Source organism: Mytilus edulis, chromosome 6 (genome assembly GCF_963676685.1).
Source record: "Mytilus edulis chromosome 6, xbMytEdul2.2, whole genome shotgun sequence".
NCBI classification, from domain to species: domain Eukaryota; kingdom Metazoa; phylum Mollusca; class Bivalvia; order Mytilida; family Mytilidae; genus Mytilus; species Mytilus edulis.
Genome location: NC_092349.1, coordinates 38,379,804 through 38,402,334, shown reverse-complemented (window position 1 = coordinate 38,402,334; position 22,531 = coordinate 38,379,804). Strand labels below are relative to the sequence as shown.

The window sequence follows — 22,531 nt, the reverse complement described above, 5'->3', positions numbered from 1 at the left end:
CAATTAACCGGTTCCTAGCGCTGTTTCATGTATGATGTCATTTCAAATGTATTATAAAAACGCATGTCGATTTTAATATGCAAAGTTAAAATACATTTTCAAGGTGGTGGCAAATACAAATAGATCACCGTGAAATATTTAATTACATTGGGGCTAGGTCCATTTCAACTTAATCTAGATATAGAACATGTATTCCACATACATTCGAGATGAATAAATCCGCTGTAATAATAACGATAATCGACGTAAATATTAAAGTCATATCAAATTAATTAAAAAAAAATGATGCATAGGTTTTATATAACTGGATGACTAGTTTGTATTATGAAACTTATGTACTTATTCCTCAACATTTGAAAGGAATGTTATGTTTTAGTTGTTTGGTTCCAGTCAACAATTCGCTGATATGTTATTTCGTATACAGTGAACTCAAGGTGACCTTCTCGTAAAAATACGGTGATCTCAATACGCATGGATCTGTGATTGAAGTAAACTAGTATCTTATTGTTTATGTATTACACGTGCTCAATATCCATGCTTCTTTGTTTTTACCCCTAATGTGACAATCGGTAAAAAGTAAAATCACAATAATACTGACCTCCAAGGAAATTTCAAAACGGAAAGTCCCTAATCAAATGGTAAAATCAAATGATAAAACACATCAAACGAAAATACAGCTTCAAAACACGACAATTAATAAGTTCCCATATTTTCACATAATCGACCGAGATAAATTGTTTTTGGACGATTATACGATATGGATGCGTAAAAAATGATTTAATGGTGCACAGAAGACTACGTTTATGGTTCCAGAATTGGATAAACATTTTATAACACCAGTTACTCGCTTCATATGACTTTAAATCTAAAGGAAATATGTTCAAATGTCCTAATGATTTTCATAACGTCACTTACACAAAATAAAACAGATTTTAAAATTGATTTACCTAATTATAGTCCATTTGATTCACCTCATACGATTAAAAGGGAACGGGACCACTCAAATCTTAATATTTAAAAGCTAGTAGACCGTGTATATTTGCGTCCATTTGTTTTTCATTTTGAAACATCAAAAACAAAAAACGAGAGCGTTTTCATTTTTCGTTTTTTGAAATCTTGAAAACCAAAATGAAAAACGAGAGTGTTTTCATTTTCGTTTTTGATATCTCGAAAACCAAAATGAAAAACAAAAATGTTTTCGTTTTTCGTTTTTGATTTCTCTAAAACAAAAACGGAAAACGAAAGTGTTTTCATTTTTTGTTTTTGATTTCTCTAAAAACAAAATGAAAATCAAAAGTGTATCCGTTTTTCGTTTTTGATTTTACTAAAGAAGAGTTTTGTATTTAATTTTAATTATGTCTCGATTTATAATGTATTTTTTTTTTCCTTTCTTGTTTTACAGTCATTGATAGTAAATATTGCCAATGTAACCACTCCGGTGTTCTTTCAACATAATGTAGACAAAATAGACCGCATGAACTACGGTGATAAAGTAATCAAAGACTTTCAAATTACCTTGTTTATATCTTTGATAGAAAATACATTATTATATTTAAATATTGAACAAATCACAAATTTAAATTGTACAATATAATATTATATAAAGATGGTACAAATAAATAGATTGATGACATCACACAAACAAGGGAGGTAACTACTTTTAAAACTGACAAGAAAACTAGCCCGGTCGTTAAAGTATACATGCACAGCGGTTGTCAGATCAATATTATTTTAATCGAAGAAAATATCGACAGATGCAAAAGTATAAATCAATCTAAGCAATAATGGTGCGTGATCTTTTAAGTTTGGAGAGGTTGATCTGAGATGATAAGATAGAACCATAACCTGGTAACTAGCCTCTAGTACAAATAAAGCAAACTATATATTTGGCGAGGGTAGGGCTCAAGGACCCCAGAACTGGGAAAAATGACGCAAAATCTTGCATTCTAAACGTTTCTTTTGGACCCTTTCTTAATCTAAAGCGCAAGTTTTGTTTTATTTCTTTTCTTATATTCTGGTCTCAGAGCAAAATATATAGATACAGTGTAAGACTTTGAGTATTTACATGTAGGAACAATATCAAAAGACATATGTAGGATAAAAAAAACCATTGTTATCCACATATTTATTTATAGTGGATTGGAAATTTTCTCCCCGAATCGGGGATCAAACCAGGAACCTTTGTTTTTGTAGTCCAGTGCACTAACCTATGTGGCTATTGTATAATGGGTATTAATGGTCTGGTTCCTCGTTGAAGACCCTCCAGCTACTTTAAAGATAAAGAACAGGAATAAAAGCCCTGTTCATTAATAATTTGTATTTTTTCGATGTATTGTGTGCGATTTTGTTCCGTGTACATTTACTCCACATCTCTTTATTTTCTATTTAGGACCTAACCACGGCTCAATGCAAGTTTAGCCTTCCAATGTTAAAGGTCATATATATATATATATACATTTTTTTTTAATTATTTGATGACGAGGGATTGGGATTTCTAGCTTAAACGTAGCCCATGTCAGCTTTTTAACTTGTATTTACAGCAATGTTAGCCAGTTTTGTGTTCTGTTATATATTGCAACAGTTTAATTTTCCATGAAAAAAGAACATTTTTTTCTATCTCTGGTACATGTAGCATCGTTACTTCTTAAACATGTTTCGAACAATATCTGGACACCGGTGGGCATGTACAATTGCCAAACCTTACATGACCGTTCTTTAGTCTTCGTAGATCTATTCCAACTTGAAGTCTTATTAAGTCTAAGACAAGAAGAACATGATCTTTTAATATTGAAGCCATAGTCATAACGATCGATTACTTAATTGGTGTTTTGTTAACGTCGCCGCAGAACAACAAAAAAAAGCTTGTTATTTTTATGTTGTTTTAAAATATTAATTTGACTTGAATTTATATGAGTATATTAAATATATATGTATATACCAAGCTAAGTCAGTTTATATCTTGTTTCTCGTCTGATTATACAAAAGGCCAGGAGAACTATTATCATAGATCAGGATGACTGATAAGCTGTCTATATAAAGTAATGGGACAATGCATGGTATAAAGACATCACCAAATCACCGTATGCAATATTCAAAAAGACATCCAAAGCTTACCCACCAACAGGCCAGGAGCTCTGGGGGGCTCTTAACACAAATCCAAGAGCACAGCAAAATGTCAAAATATCCAATTTAAACTGGGTGACCTGAGAGAAAAACATTTAAACTTTGCCTTTATATAACTAATGAACCAGAAATGAAATTTAAAATTCATTGAAAAGTGTCTTTACAAGTACAACCAGAAATGAAATTTTAAAATTCATTGAATAGTGTCTTTACAAGTCCCCCCCCTCTCTCAACTTTTTAATAAGGAGATGTGGTATGGTTGCAAATGAGTCAACTATCCCCCAAAGTTCAAACGTAGTGGATGTAAGCAATTATATATAGGCAACCATATAACCTTCAACAATGAGAAAAAAACATACGGTATAGTCGGCTACAATAGTACACAATGTAATTCTTAAATCAGTGTTTTAAAGTCAGAACAGATAATAACGATGTTCTGTAATTGCCAAAAAGAAATCATGTACTTAAGAATATTAAAATGAATGAAATCTGATTTGATTAAGTTTTAGACTCAATGAAATTCATTACGATTTTTGGCATATTTATTCCTATAAAGGGACTATTTGAGTATCGAATTTAAATTTGGGGTTGAGGTCAAAGATTGGAAAGAGAATCGTTGTGTCTGTTTATTTAACATTTTAAATTTATGTACTAACATCTTCCTCGGTTCATCTTCGTCTAAATATATTATTAAGGAAAGAAAAGCAATTAGACACTTTTGTGGGTTTATAGAATCGTAAATAATTATGACTTTTTTTAAGTGATGACAAAATTGAACTATTGTGTGAAATAGCTTTCAATATTCTCGGCATCCTGTCAAATAGTTCATGAAAAATAATAATTGTTCTGTATTAGAAGAAAAGAAAGTTGCACTCGTGCATTAACTTTTTTTTTTTGCCACACAAAACTGTTTTTACAAAACATTCGACATCTGAACTAGTAGAATTCGCTTAATCATGATTTGACGAAAGGTTTACTTTTTTGTATTCAAAGTATGGTGGGCAAGGAAATTATTTATTAGCTAAAAAAAAAATAATCCGTGCTATACATTAACTTGTAATTTTGATCACGTGGGCCACAGATCTCTAGCTTACGTTTTCACCTAGTGCAGATAAAAGTATTGCCGCAGAATATTTTTTTATTAACTGTAACAGTTGGGTTGGGTAGGGTATCCGACCTCAACTTTAGACCTACTTTAGAAAAAAAACACTAAGCAGAACAACACCCTTTATTTTTTCTACTTTAGACCTCAGCTACCTACCTTCCCTTTGCACCTAGTGCGGACAAATTGTATACGTTTTCGGTAAGGGTAGGGTTGGGTGTCCGACCCCAACTTTGGACCTATCTTTAAAAAAAAAAAAAAAAGAAGAACAGCAACCTTGATTTTTTTCTCCAGTAGACATTGTGCGGACAAAATTATTGCCGTAGAAATTTGTTTATTAACTTTTCTGTAATGATGGGATAGGGTGGGTAGCTGAGGTCAATTTGGAAAAAAAATACATGGACTCCGATGTGGTTTTATGTAGAACAATTATCGGAAATCTATGGCAGTTTTTTATAATGTGATATGTAATATGTTGTCAAATAATGACAGCCCGCATCTTAATTAATAGACATAGGAAATGAAGTGAAACCGTATGATAACCAATAAAAATTTCCCAGAGACATACTAACGTTCATTAAGGCAACTAGTATGATGGTCTTGATTCGGGGTTCTTAACTTCTGTATTCTTTGATATTTTAGGCTATTTTTCTCTATTCTTTATACTTTTTGCCATTTATCCTCTTCTCTTTATATTTTATAACACCAATATACTCGCTATTTTATTTATTTCTTGGTCCATTATTTATATTTTTTGTCTACTATTCTCAATTCCATAATCCCCATCAACGCCCTAGCTCTAGTTAAAGTCACCATATATAGCCTTTACAAATAAGCAAAACATATACCGAATAGGCTCCGAATGACAAAATAATTGAATGCTTATCCCAGTTTGAATTGTGAAATTGTGGAAATTTGTTTTTTAATCTATTGATCAAGCAAAATTGTTCGTAAAATCCCTTATGAAACTGAATTGTTTGCCGCAAACTTGCTGCAAGCTTGTGGCAAACAAAAAGTTTGCAGAAACACAGAAAATAGTGTTTAAAGATGTTTGCCGCTAGCTGCAAACCTCCGGCAAACATTGCTGCAAGCTTGCGGCAAGTTTGCAGAAACATCAATGTTTGCCGAAAGATTGCCAGAAAGTTTAAAATAATAAAGAATGTTTGCCGCAAGATTGCAGAAAACTTTGACCATTCAATATGTTTGTCGCAAGATTGCAGAAAACTTTGACCATTCTATATGTTTGCCAGAACATTGCAGGAATTACACAATATTGACTGGACATGCCTAGTTGGCACTTCCTGGATGCTAACAATTTGAAAGTGTGGCTAGGTCATGTTGGTTGTGTTTGGAAATGCATTTCAAATATAAGAGATCAAGGAGGCATTTTGGTTCTATAATATGGGATAATTAGTATGTTATTGTGTAAGTACCAATGATTCATAGAACTGCATGTTTTAATAAAATATTTAATGTTATCATCATACATAATTAAGTAAGCAACTATATATACATGTATGTGTGATTGAAAAACTTAAGCTATTATAAGTTTGAATTTGTTACTGATGTACTGCACCATGTAATGCAATTATACCTAGCTTTATACTCAATACATCTTGAGATTTTACCTTTTTTCAGTTTTTAATACAGGTATATTATATATAATTATGTCATTTAAGAATGACTCCTGCCACTTTTTAAAACCTCAAATGCATGTATGTATTTCCTCACATCTCACACGAGTTTGCAATAATTCTTTCAATGACTGTTTGTATAAAGACAGGAATTGACTTTTTAAAAATGTTGCTGTGTAATTTGAAAGAGATAAATTGAATGTTTCTACACACATGACATTGGTATATGTGTAGTTCCTGCAAGTTTACAACAAACAATTGCCGCAAGCTTGCAGCAAACAATTACCACAAGCTTGTGGCAAATCTAATTTGCATAATTATGTTTGCCACAAGCTTGCCGCAAACTTCATTTGCATGGTAAAATGGTTGCGGCAAGTTTGCAGCAAACGTTTGCTGCAAGCTTGCGGCAATGTTTGCTGCAAACTTGCGGCAAATGTTTGCCGCAGGGCTTATTTTTCGGTAAGGGATACTGGCAGATGGACCTTGGTCATCAATTCTAATAATCTTAGATCAACCTTTCTAAACTGAAAAGTAAAGTTCACGCACCCTTATTGTTTAGATTGTTGAAGAGTTTGCATTCGTCGACATTTTCTACGATTAAAGTAGTATTGATCTGACAACCGCTGTGCTGTGCATGTATACACTAACGACCGGGATAGTTTTTTTGTCAGTTTTTTAGTAGTTACCTCCCTTGTTAGTGTGATGTTGTCATCAATCTAATTATTTGTACCATCTTTATATAATATTATATTGTACAATTTAAAATTGTGATTCGTTTAATATTTAAATATAATAATGTTTTCTTTATCAAAGATATAAACAAGGTAACTTGAAAGTTTTTGATTATTTTATCACCGTAGTTCAATTCAGAAGTCATGCAGTCTATTTTGTCTACATTATGTTGAAAGAACACCGCGGTGTTTACATTGGCAATATATTTACTATCAATGACTGTGAAACAAGAAAGGAAAACATTTTACATTACAAATCAAGATATAATTAAAATTAAATACAAAACTCTTCTTTAAGTAAAATCCAAAACGAAAAACGGAAACACTTTTAATTTTCATTTTGATTTTAGAGAAATCAAAAACAAAAAATGAAAACACTTCCGTTTTCCGTTTTTGTTTAAGAGAAATTCAAAACGAAAAACGAAAACCCTTTTGTTTTTCATTTTGGTTTTCTAGAAATCAAAAACGAAAAATGAAAATACTTTTGGTTTTCTTTTTTGGTTTTCGAGAAATCAAAAACGAAAAATGAAAATACTTCCGTTTTTTGTTTTTTGTTTTTTGTTTTTGATATTTCAAAATGAAAAACGAATGGACGCAAATATACACGGACCCATCAGCTGGTAGGGAAAATTAAGTTCTGTGTTATACCCCAGGGTACCGCATTATTTTTGTATAAATCTAAAGAGTAATGTCTGAAGAATTTTTTAAGAGGTGTCATACTTAGTGTCCAAAAGGGGTTAAAAGTGGACATATTGAAGAGTATATAAAAAAATTTGTTTTACACATAATTACAGAAATATGTAAAAATAACCAAGTATTCAGTACTATTTTTTTGTATTTAATGGAACCAATCATATCTTAATAAAACGCAGGCTACATTTTATTTAATTTTTGAATCGAAGAGGACGAAGAAAAAAAGGGGAGGGTAATTTCCAAAATTCATGATTTTGAATGAAAAATAAGCATACGTACTACTTTTCTCATAAATCATCAAGTGAATAAAGGCTGTTGAAAACCATTTAAAGGTAAGAAACTAAAACATAGAATCAACGATAAATACAAACATAAACAACGAACCAGAAATGCACGATTCTGTCACGTATTTATACATCACATTCATGAAATAACTCACATATTAAAATACAAAAAACTGTCAGGGTTTCTAGAATTCTATTAGATTTTTTTAACAACAGAATCACCACATTTTAATGTCACGAAGATGGTCAATCTATAGAATCATCATTAGTTTGGTCACTTGTATCTACCGAATTATCATCATATTCATCTCCATCATCTTCGTCGTCATAGTAAGCAATATCAACGATTTGATAATCCTTATTTCTACAAGCTTTCGAGCATTTACAGCTATCTGTTGAGGATAAACCTTGTCGAACACATGGACATCTTTTGTTGGCACAACCAGCTTCACATGAACAGCTTATCAGAATTAATAACGCATCTAACGCTGATGGTTGGTCTAGGCAATTTATACTGATCAAATCGTTCTTAACAATCCAACCCTAGTTGTTTGGCGACGGACCAGTGTTGTGTTCAAGAGCAGATTTCCAAATGTTCGCCTGAAAGTTGGCTTATTCTGTGCGATTTGAAAATGCATCTTTTGCTGGAGCAGTATACGTAGATGACAATGAATGTTTTTGCATTTCAAAAAGTTCTGAACCTTATTTCATCGATGTTATTAAATTCGTAGCCATATATAGAACACAAAAACCTCTCGAGTGTTTTGACAACTCTTCGTTTACCTCTTCAAAGATTTCACCAAGACGGCATAGATCTTCTGAAACTTCATAGAACGTGTCAAAATTCCGAATGCTTTACTTTTTTCTTTCCCAAACAAAATACTTACTGAATCACAACAAGCTTAAGTATTGACGTGAAATTCTGGCAGTGTTCTACAAATATTCTCCCCAAATTTCGCAAACACTGATTGCACATTTAGTAATCTGCATTTGGAAGATGCATCTGTTAGACTAACAATATTATAATTGATAAGCGCAACTGTGAAAATACCAGGCCAATACTTCATCATCAGTGTCAAAAGATTTTATAACAATGGAATCGTAACCTTTGTCAGCTGCTTGTTTTTGCAGGTAGAAACATTTTTTTTCGGCTTCTTCCTGTTTGCTTATAAGCTCAGAGCAGTCTACGCTATTTCATTTTCAACATATATTTTGGCACATACTTCCATGTGATACAAATAGATCAATTCATTCTAGTGTAAATCTATAGGATTGTTTACTGTATTACCACACAAAGAATTCAACAAGAGCGACTTTGTTCGTCCCAATTGACAAACATTTCTTCCAATGCCAAGAAAACGATTGTGATGGTCTAGAACTTATCGTAATGATTTGCCCTCCCCAAGGACCTGTCGTTCAATTTTTTATAAATATTTTGGGATACTGACCAGTGACAAAATCAATGCGGGTAGCTCTTTTTGAAACTAAAAAGATGGTTTTGAAATAACAATTGCTAAATAAGAAAAAGTGCTTGGTATCCTAGTAATGGATTGAATAACTGCCATGCCATCAAAGATCGACATGCTTTCCTCAGGAATGGCTATTTTCTAAAACACCACCAAGGACAGATTTATTTTTCTTTACATGTGTCCCATCAAGGTTTGCAAGAGACCATGGAAGAGGACCTAATTGGGGAACCTCTCACATAAGCAACTGTCTTGTTGGGCTATGACAAGCAGGCCACATTTTTCCTGCTCTCAATGTTTATTTGTTCTTATAAACCATTAACTGCTTCCTTCTTATCTCGTTTTTCGAAAATGTAAGCAATGATTTTCTTTTGATTGGTTTGTAGATATCGGATGACTTTTGATTAAGCCGTTCAGTAATGAAAATTTCTGAATCAAATTTTCCCTTTTTATACGCGTTTAGAAGGTCGCACATTAATCACAAAGAAGCAACATAACATGAGAACAAGCCATATACTTGTTCAGATGTTTCAAATGGATTTGTCCAGCTTTGCAGTGTCTGAAACACTTTCAAAACACCAGTTTAATATCACTTCGAGTTTTTCTATCTTCTTTTTGTGCGGATGTTTCAGGGTTAACCATTCCTACCAAATCTCGACATCGAAGCTCTTTCAAGTGCATTGAACAACCAATGTTTAACAGAATATTCATTTTAACGGAAACCAACAATGCAAATTTTTTCTTGTACCTCTAAAAAACCTAAGGGAAAAAAGTCTGACCAAATCCCACAACTGACTATTTGACTTTTGTTCAAAGCGATCTGTGTCGATTGCATGACTTTACAATGATATCTTAACTCAATCACTACATAGCTAAAACACAAAATGTTATCAAGCACACCTTTATTGAGTTCGATAAAGTGCACCTTTTCTGAACGCAAAAAAAATTAACCTTAATCCTTTTTTTCACATAAATATTTCGTTACACATTCACTTTATAAAATAATTTGTCTCACAAAAACAACATAAATCGACAGTTTAATGTTTGTTTTCAGTTGCAAATTGATAATGCTTATGTGTGAATTCATACATTGTACATGTATACTGAATCGAAGACGGGAATATGATGATTTCCGGTATTTCACGAGTATTTGCACGTACATATGTTTTATAAAAAAAAAATATACTTTAGACAATATTTGAGCACTGCAAATAGTTTAAATTTAAAACAAAAAATGTTTGTGTTACATTAAATATGATAGTTTAATATCTGTTTTGGATGTTTATATTCATACTTTTTTTTTTTATCGCTTAATATTAAAATTTTGAATAAAAATCACTTAGTCGTAATTAATAAATGATAGGATTATTCTAAGGGACGTTTTAAACCTCTTTTTGACATTTTTTTGCAGTATAACACCTTGTATTTTATCAATAAGATAATGAAGTTGAATTTTATCCAAAAGAATCGCGGTACACTGGGTGTAACACAAACTCCTTAACTAGAGCGCTTTTGAAAACTAGCTGATGGACTATAGGGATGTGCTTATTGACCAAAAGATGTTAAATATCTAAGATCAATTTCAACTATGAAGCATAGAACATAGAAAACAAAAAGATCGCGATGGAATATTTTAAATACTTTTGCTACAAGGTTAATATTCACAAAATATATATGAAGTCTCGTTCATATGGTGAAAATGTCCGCTTAAAAGTAGATCAAAACGAAATAAAATCAACATCTTTCACACCAAAATAAGTTTAAAATGAAAAAATGGTGCTCTTTTGATAGAACGTGGCGTTTTACATGTTCTTCAGACTACTACAGCGAATGATATTTTTCTTATACCTCAATTGAATAACATTCGTTTGATTTCTTATGTCTGTTTGTTGTGTTCAATCATCGTTGTCAATATGAACTTTTGATTTTGCCATTTGATTAGGAACTTTCCGTTTGGAATTTTCTTCGGAGTTCAGTATATTTGTGATTTTACTTTTTATAATTCAAAACTGTTAAATATCCATTGTTTAAGAAAATAAAGTGTTATCACATAGATATGTGTCTCTTTTTTTGGCAATTTTTAATTTGCAAATGTTAACATTCAAATAGCAATATTAATCATAATACATAATTTAGGCAAAGATAAAGTCAATGAATCATGACCGATGTATTTGGTTAAGCAATCGCCATGTAAAAGAGGGACAAAAGATACCAGAGGGACAGTCAAACTCATAAATCGAAAATAAACTGACAATGCCTGGCTAAAATGAAAGAAGCAGACAGACACAACATAGAAAACTAAAGAACAAGCATTACGAACCCCACCAAACTAGGGGTGATCTCAGGTACTCCGGAAGGGTAAGCAGATCCTGCTCCACATGTGGCACCCGTCGTGTTGCTTATGTTATAACAAATCGGGAAAATAGTCTAATTCGATAGGTCACATTCATGACAAGGAAGGGGATTGTAGTTACGACGTAAGGAACATATCCGATATCATTTGCGAAACGGTTATTCCATGATAACGGTCAACCAACTCGTGATGGCGTCCATAAAATTTACGAAGGGATGATTTCAACTTCACCATTTTGAACTCTTGATTTTATAGCTTCCTTGTGAGCAGCAACCCTCTATCAAGAAAATAATGATAGGAAATGCAAGCACGGGAATATCGTATCAATTGGGAGATATATACACCGTATGCAGGTACTGCTGGAATGATGCTACTTATAAATGGAAAGTTCACAATTGGAAAGCTGAAATCATCTTTTTTGTCGTAAAGTTTTGTTTTCAACCGACCCTCATCGTCAATTTCTAGATGTAATTCAAGATTTGAGGCCGACTTAACTGTATCTTTTGTATCCATTATTTCTAGTTCGATGGGATAGAAGCGTTCAACATAGTCACCAAATTTTAAATTATTTATTGAAAGAACGTCATCTATATTGCGGAAAGTAGAGCTAAAGATAACTTCTTATCGTTCTTCCTAAGAAGTTCCTGTATGAAGTCAGCCTCATAATAATAAAGAAACAAGTCGGTAAGAAGAGGGGCACAATTGGTTCTCAATGGAATGCCGACAGTCTGTTGAAAAACACGTCCTCGGAACGTAACAAATATGTTGTCAATCAAAAAATCAAGCATCTTGATAATGTCAGTTTCAGAAAATATTTTGTTTGAATCAGAGTGATCCTTTACAAAGTAGGATTTGTCCCTCCCTAAGACAAGATACTTGTTGGTCATTCTTTTTTATGAAACAAAGCAATACCAACTCTTTCAATTTGTCTACTTGATACAAACTAAATTATCCTTAAAAGACACAATTTACAGACACTGTGTCCTATTAATGTATCTACTTGAAACAAACTAAATTATCCTTAAAAGACACAATTTACAGACACTGTGTCCTATCAATGTATCTACTTGATACAAACTAAATTATTCTTAAAATACACAATTTACAGACACTGTGTCCTATCAATGTATCCGCTTGATACAAACTAAATTATCCTTAAAAGACACAATTTACAGACACTGTGTCCTATTAATGTATCTACTTGATACAAACTAAATTATCCTTAAAAGACACAATTTACAGACACTGTGTCCTATCAATGTATCTACTTGATACAAACTAAATTATTCTTAAAATACACAATTTACAGACACTGTGTCCTATCAATGTATCCGCTTGATACAAACTAAATTATCCTTAAAAGACATAATTTACAGACACTGTGTCTTATCAATGTATCTACTTGATACAAACTAAATTATCCTTAAAAGACATAATTTACAGACACTGTGTCTTATCAATGTATCTACTTGATACAAACTAAATTATCCTTAAAAGGCACAATTTACAGACACTGTTTCCTAACAATGACAATGTATCTACTAACTTGATACAAACTAAATTACCCTTAAACGACACAATTTACAGACACTGTGTCATATCAATGTATCTACTTGATACAAACTAAATTACCCTTAAACGACACAATTTACAGACACTGTGTCATATCAATGTATCTACTTGATACAAACTAAATTAAAAACCAATTGTTCAGAGAACCATTGATGGTCTTTCCACCAGTTAAGACCTTTTTTTATATGAAAATATTAAAATTTGGTTCTAAATGTCAATTTTAGCGCCAAATGACAGCTTTTTGAAAGCTTATTTAAAAAATATATGGTTTCTATAAAAAAAATATATATTAAAGGGAGATAATCTTTTACTTCCGGTTTAAAAAGTTTACTTCCGGTATTGTTTGATAGTTTACTTGACACTGATTCCAAAAATATATGGTTCTATATACTTTTACATTGATTTAGTACAAAAAATAGCTACTTCCGGTTTACAAAAGGTCACTTCCGGTTGTGTTTTTTAAGGTCACATTGCTTACAACTTAATGCAAAAAGTCCCATGGCTTTATCATGTGTACATATGAGGTAAAAGCAAAGGTCAAAATCTAGAACGTTTAATTAGCATATGACCTTGAGCTCAATTTCAAGGTCATAAACCAAGGACCTCAAATCAAAAGACTCTAGTCCTCTACTTTATATTGTTAATGAGTTATATTACCATACGTATGATATTAGATATAAAAAGGGGGAAAACTCGCGTCAAATGTCTACGTACCCTTTCGACTAAAATTTATGTGTTACGACATGTCGTAACTAACAATTGTGTGAAAATATTTTGTCGATATCTTGTATGATTTCTGAAAATAAGAGATAACAAGCCAAAATCAAAAATTTGAACATGACCTTGACCTTTGACCTTGACCTCATTTTCATACTTTTTGAGCAAGGGCCTCAAATCAAAAGACCCTAGGCCTCTATCACTTATGGTTTTCCAGTTACAAATTTATTTCACTTATTTCAATACTAAAGGGGAAATTACTCTCATATGGGGTCTTTGTAAAGCTTCGGTCAAAATAAAACGTAACATCCTGAGGATATAACAAGCAATTTGGAAAAATAAATTTGTCGCTTTCTTTTACGGTTGCGGAGGAGATCTGATAACAAGAAAAACAGTGTTTGGGGAGATAACTCTTACAAAGAAAAGTGTTCTGTTAAACAGGGTCAGTTTCAAAAGCGTATAGACTGTATGATCTCATATACAAAAAAACAAGGCGACATCTTTTGAAACATTTTTACACCGCAAGAAAAAAATTAGGCGGAAGAAAAAAAAATAATCAGAACAAAATCAATAGGTCTTTCCACACGAAAGGTGGAAAGACCTAATTATCCTTAAAAGACATAATTTACAGACACTGTGTCAAAACAATGTATCCGCTTGATACAAACTAAATTATCCTAAGACACAATTTACAGACACTGTGTCCTAACAATGTATCTACTTGATACATATAAAAATATACTAATAAGACACAATTTACAGACACCGTGTCCTATCAAAATATCTACTTGATACAAACTTAATTATCCTAAAAAGACACAATTTACAGACACTATGTCCTAACAATGGATCTAATTGATACAAACTAGATTATCCTAAAAATACACAATTTACAGACACTGTGTCCTACAAAAATATCTACTTGATACAAACCAAATTATTCTAAAAAGACATAATTTACAGACACTGTGTCATAACAATGTATCCGCTTGATACAAACTAAATTATCCTAAAATGACACAATTTACAGACACTGTGTAAATATTCGTCCTGATAGATATGCCTGAAATATTTGCCACTGGACATTAAGCAACCAACAATCAATCAATCCTATTAAAATATCTACTTAGTACAGAGAAAATTTGTGGTCTAATAAATTATCTGAATTAATGAAATATATTGGAATACCCTTTAACAAACATTGTAATAGTAATTTCAAACAGAAACTAGAAGATTTCTACAAAAATAAAATTAAATTTGAACTATCTAAGATAAAAGATGGAAACTGTGGTTAACTTTTTATTTATCACTAAATTAAGAATAAGTGCACACTCATTAGCAATAGAAACTGGTAGGTGCATGTATGCAAGACCAACAATACCCTCTAATGAGAGATTTTGTAAAGTTTGCACTGGAAAAATTGAAAATGAGATTCATTTCTTGATTGAATGTCCGCAATATAACAAAAATAGGTCTAAATATAAAATTAATGATATTAATCAAATAATTTGGATGAAAATTTTTTCAAAATGTTAAATCCTATGTCTGAAAAAGGATAAAATAGATATAGGAAGATGTGGTGTGAGTGCCAATGAGACAACTCTCCATCCAAACAACAATTCAAAAATTAAACCATTATAGGTTAAAGTACGGCCTTCAACACGGAGCCTTGGCTCACACCGAACAACAAGCTATAAAGGGCCCCAAAATAACTAGTGTAAAACCATTCAAACGGGAAAACCAACGGTCTAATCTATATAAACAAAACGAGAAACGAGAAACACGTATATATTACATAAACAAACGACAACTACTGTACATCAGATTCCTGACTTAGGACAGGTGCAAACATTTGCAGCGGGATTAAACGTTTTAATGGGCCCAAACCTTCTCCCTTTTTCTGAAACAATAGCATAACATCACAACATATAAAAACATACGATAAAATATCAATTGGCAGACTTAACTCAATCAAAAAACGTATGATTACACAATGAACGAATAAATTTGATCTGTAAAAAATCTATTTGTATGTATATTGAAGAAGCTCTTGATTTGAGAGACCACCGTACCGTTTCATCAGATAATAATCTTTTACAGTAGTTCGTGCATATACACATAATTTTTATATCTTATATAGGTGATTGTGTTGTAAGTAAATTTATGAAAATTTAGAATAATAAATTAATGATGTATATTAAGTTTAGTTTAAACATATTTATTCATCATCTATACAAATATATAATCATACAAAATACACAATAATAACAGGATTCGGAAACAAGCTATATATAGCTTATCTATTACATAAATATAGCATGCAATAATACAATGATATGGAACAAGAATAAATAATTAACTATATAACTGAATAAGAAAGGAGAAAAAAAAAGAATTCTAAAATAATGAAAATAAATACAACAAAAGAAGAAAAAAAAAGTAAAAAAAAGAAAAAAAATAAGAAAACTACACTGAAATGCTATACACATGTTAAGATGAAATGCAACTTTGTGAAAACAGTGAATAACAATTTATCCTGTAAATCTCTTGCACTTAAGTAAGAATTTTTGTACTTTTCCAAAAATATCTTTATTTTGGTCTAAATTTAGAGCTTGTGATCCAAATAAAAGTAAATCCGTGTTTAGTGTGACTGGATAATTAATTGAGAAAATTATGTCATTACGCAGTATGTCATATTTTTTACAATGCAATAAGAAATGAGCTGTAGACTCGATCAAACCACACGAGCAGTTTGAAGAATCTACTAGATTTCGTTTGAACAAATGTTCATTTAGAGAACTACTATTCATCCTTAACCTGGCATGCAATACTTGACCCATTCTTGTACCAGTGTAGTAAAAGTTAGGGCATTTATTATTTGGGTTTCTTATACGACTTTTAAAAATGCTTAAAGACGTAGAATTTCTCGTTTGGTCTGGTAACTTATTCCACAATTTAATAGACGAAGGAAGGAAATAATCGGAGTATAGATTAGTTCTTGTACGAATTTCCGAAGTATTTTGAGTCTGACGAGTGAAATGGTTATGTAAATTAACTATTTGATTTGGTACCAAGTTTTGTAAATAATCTGGAGTTTCCTTATTCACCATTTTATAAAACATAGTGAGCTTATGTTTTTCCCTTCTTTCTGAAAGTGTTTCCCAACCCGTTTCCTCATAAAGCCTCTGTATCGAAGTTAATTTATTCCCACCTGTAACAATTCTCATAGCTTCAATTTGAACATTTTCCACTCTATTAATCAAATATTGTGTTTGATTATCCCAAATGACATCCCCGTACTCTAATATTGGTCGAATATATGAAAAATACATTTTTTCTAAAGTGAACCTATTCAGTATAAAACGCATCTTCCTAAGGATATTTATTCTATTATATGCACGTTTAACTATATATTCAATATGAATATTCCATAAGCCATTATTTGAGAAAATAATACCTAAATGTTTATGAGTAGAAACTTCTTGAAGATCAGTGTCATTCATTTTTAAGATCGGATGACTAGGTTTTATTGATTTTCTTGAAACAATCATGGTTTCTGTTTTATGTGAGTTAAAGTTTACAAGCCACTTAGAGGACCACATATGAATTTTATTCAGATCTCCATTTAGAACTTCAGCAGTATTGTCAGGGGTGTCTACTGTCAAATAAATACTAGTGTCGTCTGCAAATAATTTGATAGTAGCTTTAATATCAGTCACTATGTCGTTAATAAAGATAAGAAAAAGTAGCGGACCTAAAATTGAGCCTTGTGGGACACCTGCATTTATCTGTCTCCATGTTGAATTGCTTCCATTTAAGACCACCCGTTGACTCCTCTCAGATAGATAATTACAAAACCAATTTAGTAAATTTCCAGAAATTCCATATTGTTTAAGTTTTGATAATAGCCCTTTATGCCAAACCCGATCAAAAGCTTTACTGAAGTCACAAAAAACCACCCTTATCTCTTTTCCGTTATCTAAAGCTCTACCAAAATAGTTAGAAATATCAATAAGTTGATTTATGGCAGAATCGCCTTTTGTAAAACCCGATTGATTATATAGGGGTGATAATACTATTTTCAATTAGAAAGTTGTGTACATGTTTATACACATCGCTCCATGCACTTTGATAATATGCTTAACAACGAGATTGGTCTGTAATTTTTTACCTCATTACTATTGTTACTCTTAAAAACAGGAGTTACATTTGCTTTTTTCCAATCTGTCGGAAATATAGCTTTAGATAAGGATAAATTAAATAGTTTACAAAGAGGGAATTTTAGCTGTGATACAGCCTCTTTTAATAATATTGGACTTATCAAGTCTGGACCCGATGCCTTATTTGGATTTAAAATCTTTAGAACATCTTCGACCTCACTATCTTTAAGTGTAATGTCACTTAGTGTATAGTCTGGAACGGTTAAGTCAGGAATAACAGCTTCGGTATCATCTATGTTTGTCTGCATCGCAAAAAAGTTATTAAATTCATTCGCTTTATCAATATCATTAAATATTAAGTTATCATCCTTAAGCAGGGGAGGAATACCCGAGTGAGAAGGTTTGATACCAGAAATTTGGTTACAAGTTTTCCACCAAGTTCTTGCCGATAAGTTACTATTTGACAATTTTTGTATAAGATTATTTTGATATTGTTCGCGAGCTTGTCTTATTGAAGTGGTCACTTTATTTCTAATTTGTTTAAATTTATTCCAATCCGCGGATCGGTTAAACCGCTTAGCTTTTGAGTGTAAACGGTTTTTCTTTCTAATGAGTTTTCTTAAATCATTATTTAACCAAGCAGGGTCAGTTTTCCGAATAGTTACGATTCTATTGGGTATGGAAATTTCAGCTGCATCAAGGATACGATTTGAAATTTCTGAATTAATTTTATCAACATCATTTAGAGAAAATATTCTATCCCAGTTGGTTTTGGTCAATATGCGTCTATATTCATCAAAATCACCTTGCTTATATAACCATATTTTTCTTTTAAAAGACAAACAAGCAGGTTTTTGTGCATTAATAAACCCCATAACTGGACAGTGATATCTTATTTGGTCTAAAAGTGGTGGCCCGACTCCACAATACGGTACAAAATCGGAATTATCGGTTATAATTAAGTCAATTAGCGACGACGACTGTTCCGTAAAATGAGTTGGATCTTCAATAAGTTGCTCTAAACTGTAACTTGTACAAATATTATGTATTTTAGAATTAGCACCATTTAGTAAGTTATCGTTAAAATCTCCCGTTACAATAATTCGGTCACATTTTACATCATTTACGGCAGACTCAATTGAACTTTCAATTTTTGTCCATATTTCATTATTACTTTTAGGTGGCACGTAGAAGGTTCCATACAATACATTTTTGTTATTTATTTTTAGCTGAATCCATATAACCTCAACACCGGGCACTTCCAAATCATCACGTCTCTTCGATTGAATATTTTCTTTAACATATACTATTACCCCTCCCCCACTTTTCATAGGACCCCTATCTTTCCTGAATGGTTTCTGATAATTTAAGAGTTCAACTGAGTCTGACGAGTTATTACCGTTCAACCAAGTTTCAGAAAATGACAGTATATCAAAATCTTCGTACTCAGCAAGAATCAGATCAAGTTTTGGAAGTAAGCTTTGCACATTTAAATGTAAAAAGGAAATCGAAGTTGAAAACATTTCACGTATACTGTTACTCTCTGATACACTTTCGAAGCTAACATTATGATCGTGTTTATCATCAGATAGCGGATGAGGGCCAGGATTAGTTTCTATTCCACCCATAATTAGAAGTAATTGAAGAACAAATAACACAAATATAATTTGAACAACGTTATCCGAAGACTGAAATCTGTCCCCTAAACAATGCGATTGATTAACACTTTCGACATAACCGATTTGTGAACAATTTTTTATACATTTGTTTAAAACAGACAATTCAAGAGAAAACCAAATCATAGTGATAATTCTAAATATGTTAACCTTTTCTTTTGAAAAATACAACAAGTAGAAAAGATATACCTCATACATATTACATAATAGATAACTTGTTTTACCACATTTATGTACAAAAAGACCAACTCTCATTCTATATTGATCGATTCCAATACCCATTATGTAACACCAGACTGATCAACTAAGTAGTGAGAGTGGTCATACAAAAATACAAGAAGATAACAAATTGAATATAAATCTACACTGTCTATAAATAAACATTCAATAGAATACAAGACATACTAAGTTTATGGTATCAATATCAGTTTATAATGAAATGTCTTTCCTACTGTTATGAAAGATTGTATCAGAGTTGAGCCGTCTTTAGATAATGCATGCTGTTAAATTGTATATTATACACCATTGTTTGCAATAAGAGCAGTCGAGCCAACTGCATAACTTGTGTCAAGTTTGACGACTGTTTATTATAAATAGCAACCATAGAACAGTTATCTATGTGAAACATAACTTGTTTGTCCCTCAATTTGAACTTAAATAATATAACTATGGCCAATAGTATTGGAACAAGTTCTAAAAACAAACAAAAATATCATATCTTTCATAAATTACCCATTATCATATTGAGGGACCCTACAACTTTCTTTAGACGAAACTGTTGATTATAGTCCTTCGAACCTGGCCCAATATTGAACGACTTGCATCCAACTTAACCGAATACATACATGTTAAAATATTTTGTATATCTTCTAAATGTACACCAACATAAATACTTATGTAAATAAGGTAAGCATCTATCCATGTGTTAATATCAGTAATCTTTTTACTTAGTTTAGTTTGGATAATCAGCTGTCCATTTGTATCTACAGAAAATTTGATTGCTCTGTGCCTGAATTTGTATTAAAGCAATATACCTAAATCTACATATTCACCATTAATTATTTTGTTCCGAGTTTTTGTGAAACATTTAAACAAAGATTATCATTTGCACTAGTTATTGGCAAATATTAGAACTTTGTGTTATACCTGTATTCGATTGTTGCCTTTCATTGACTGAGTCAGGAGATGTAACACTAACAGTAGCAGTACTAGCTGGAGAGTGAATAAGGGCATTGACAATCTGAACAACTTCATTTCTAAGTTCTGGAGTCAAGCTAAAACTTGCGTGGAAGTATGCTGTCCAACGACATTGCTAGATCTGTTTCCCAACGGTGTCGGTACGTCCCTCTGCTGTACCCGTTGGCTGCATTTATTAGGACTTTTAGAGGGCCTTTGTGACATACGCACTGTTTTCCCCATTTCCATAAGATGTTTGGTTTTTAAAACTGAAAAATGACTACAATAATATTAGTGAAACGACCGTTGAAAAGTTATAATATATATACAACTCGTCTAAACATCAACATCAATGTTAGATCTGTAAATTTGCGAAATATATATATTTTATAAACTTCATACATTTATTCATTATTGGTTTCTCTTTAAATTGCTTGCTGTGTAGCAGATGAAACATTTCATATAACGATAGTTTTAAAATCGCAGACGTCCATGCGACACGTGTCTTTAAAACCATGTGCGCAGTTTTTATCTGAAATTACGGGTCTGTTAAAATTTATTTCTATTTTTGGAAATATAATTCATGATTTCCACTGAATTAAACCAACAATTAAAAATTTACAATGAAATATTTAGAAACTCTTTACAGAAGAAACAACAAAAGATATAAAATCTTTAACACTATTTTATACTGGATCAAAACCATGTGCTTTTTCTATCTTTCAAACTTTCCAAACCTTTTCAGTAAAATAAGATTTTTTGAAAGACATCCATTTCATATACCAAATCAAAGAAATATTATTAACTTTTGAAACAAACATTAGTTAATTCATACGGAACCCAATTTTTTGTGTCTTCCCTCTGCTGTATCGTACGTGGTAAAGAAAGAATGATGACGTCACAGTTATCAAGGTTAAAATAATTAAGGTGACTCATAATACATAACAAGTTCCACCACGTGTGCAAAGCGGGACAACTCCCAAAACGTAAGCCCACTTTCCTCCGATAACCGGATTTATTCTTCATAGGAATAAATCTTATTAATGTCCCTGAAGGATGCAAAATGTTTTCTGGGATTACTTACCTTTGTATTACCAATGTTATTACAACTGATCGGGCGGAGCTTACGTTTAAATTTGAATAAGGACAGTCTATTTGAAGATGCGTGTGAAAAGGATGATTGCCGTTATAATTATTGTTGATTTCTAATCACCTATCAGTCTCATCAAAGGAATTTACAAAAGAATGATTGGACACTTCATTAATGAGTTTATCCTAAAATACCTATCTATAGATGGACTGGTTTAGTATGAACAAACCGGTTTAACCCCGCCCAGTCAAGTGAAATAAACACGTGGAAATAAATCGAGTTATAAAAATAAAGTACTGTGAGCAGAGCTCACAAAATGAATTTTCAAATATCTTTTTAATATACAAAGTAATGATCTTGACCTTCAATATATAGAGACACTTAAGTAATGTTTTGTACACATTATCTTAGGATGGTTATACAAACATTATTTCTATCATTTAAAGCTTTCAAAAGTTTCGAGTGGGAATTGAATGATTGTTGGTCGCTTGCTTTCCAGTATTGTATAATTGAATTTTGAAATGTAATGTTGAACTAAGTTTTGACAAACATTCAAACTCTCCCAAGTGATTGACATCAAACAGACAGAGTGATTCCGCTTTGATTGATGTGTCTAATATTGTAAGTAATTCCTATCATCTTTTGAAATACATCACGGTGGGTATGGTTGTCCTGCGAGAGAACGTTCTGTGCTGGTGATTCGGTCCTGACGGGTGCTGGTGATCAATGACAAAATGTAAACAAAGACGAAAAT

At 31.9% G+C, this 22,531-nt stretch overlaps 1 protein-coding gene across 1 annotated transcript; it reads right to left on the bottom strand.

Moving 5' to 3' along the window:
- Nucleotides 1–7,813: 7,813 nt before the first annotated feature.
- Nucleotides 7,814–19,463, bottom strand: LOC139526385 (uncharacterized). The gene is made up of 3 exons (XM_071321526.1): nucleotides 17,864–19,463; nucleotides 17,133–17,357; nucleotides 7,814–8,013 (listed from the first exon to the last, which is right to left on the bottom strand). Exons 1-3 carry the CDS (start codon nucleotides 19,461–19,463, stop codon nucleotides 7,814–7,816), a joined length of 2,025 nt encoding a protein of 674 aa, XP_071177627.1.
- Between the last annotated feature and the right edge of the window lie 3,068 nt (nucleotides 19,464–22,531).

Excerpts from the sequence above, each read along its gene's own strand:
- LOC139526385 (XM_071321526.1), bottom strand. The coding sequence starts at position 19,463 with ATGGGTGGAATAGAAACTAATCCTGGCCCTCATCCGCTATCTGATGAT. Across the intron at positions 17,358-17,863 it reads TGTAACTCCTGTTTTTAAGA|ACGACACTAGTATTTATTTG; the intron begins GTAACAATAGTA and ends AATTATTTGCAG. Across the intron at positions 8,014-17,132 it reads TTCTACTCATAAACATTTAG|CTGGTTGTGCCAACAAAAGA; the intron begins GTATTATTTTCT and ends GTTCATGTGAAG.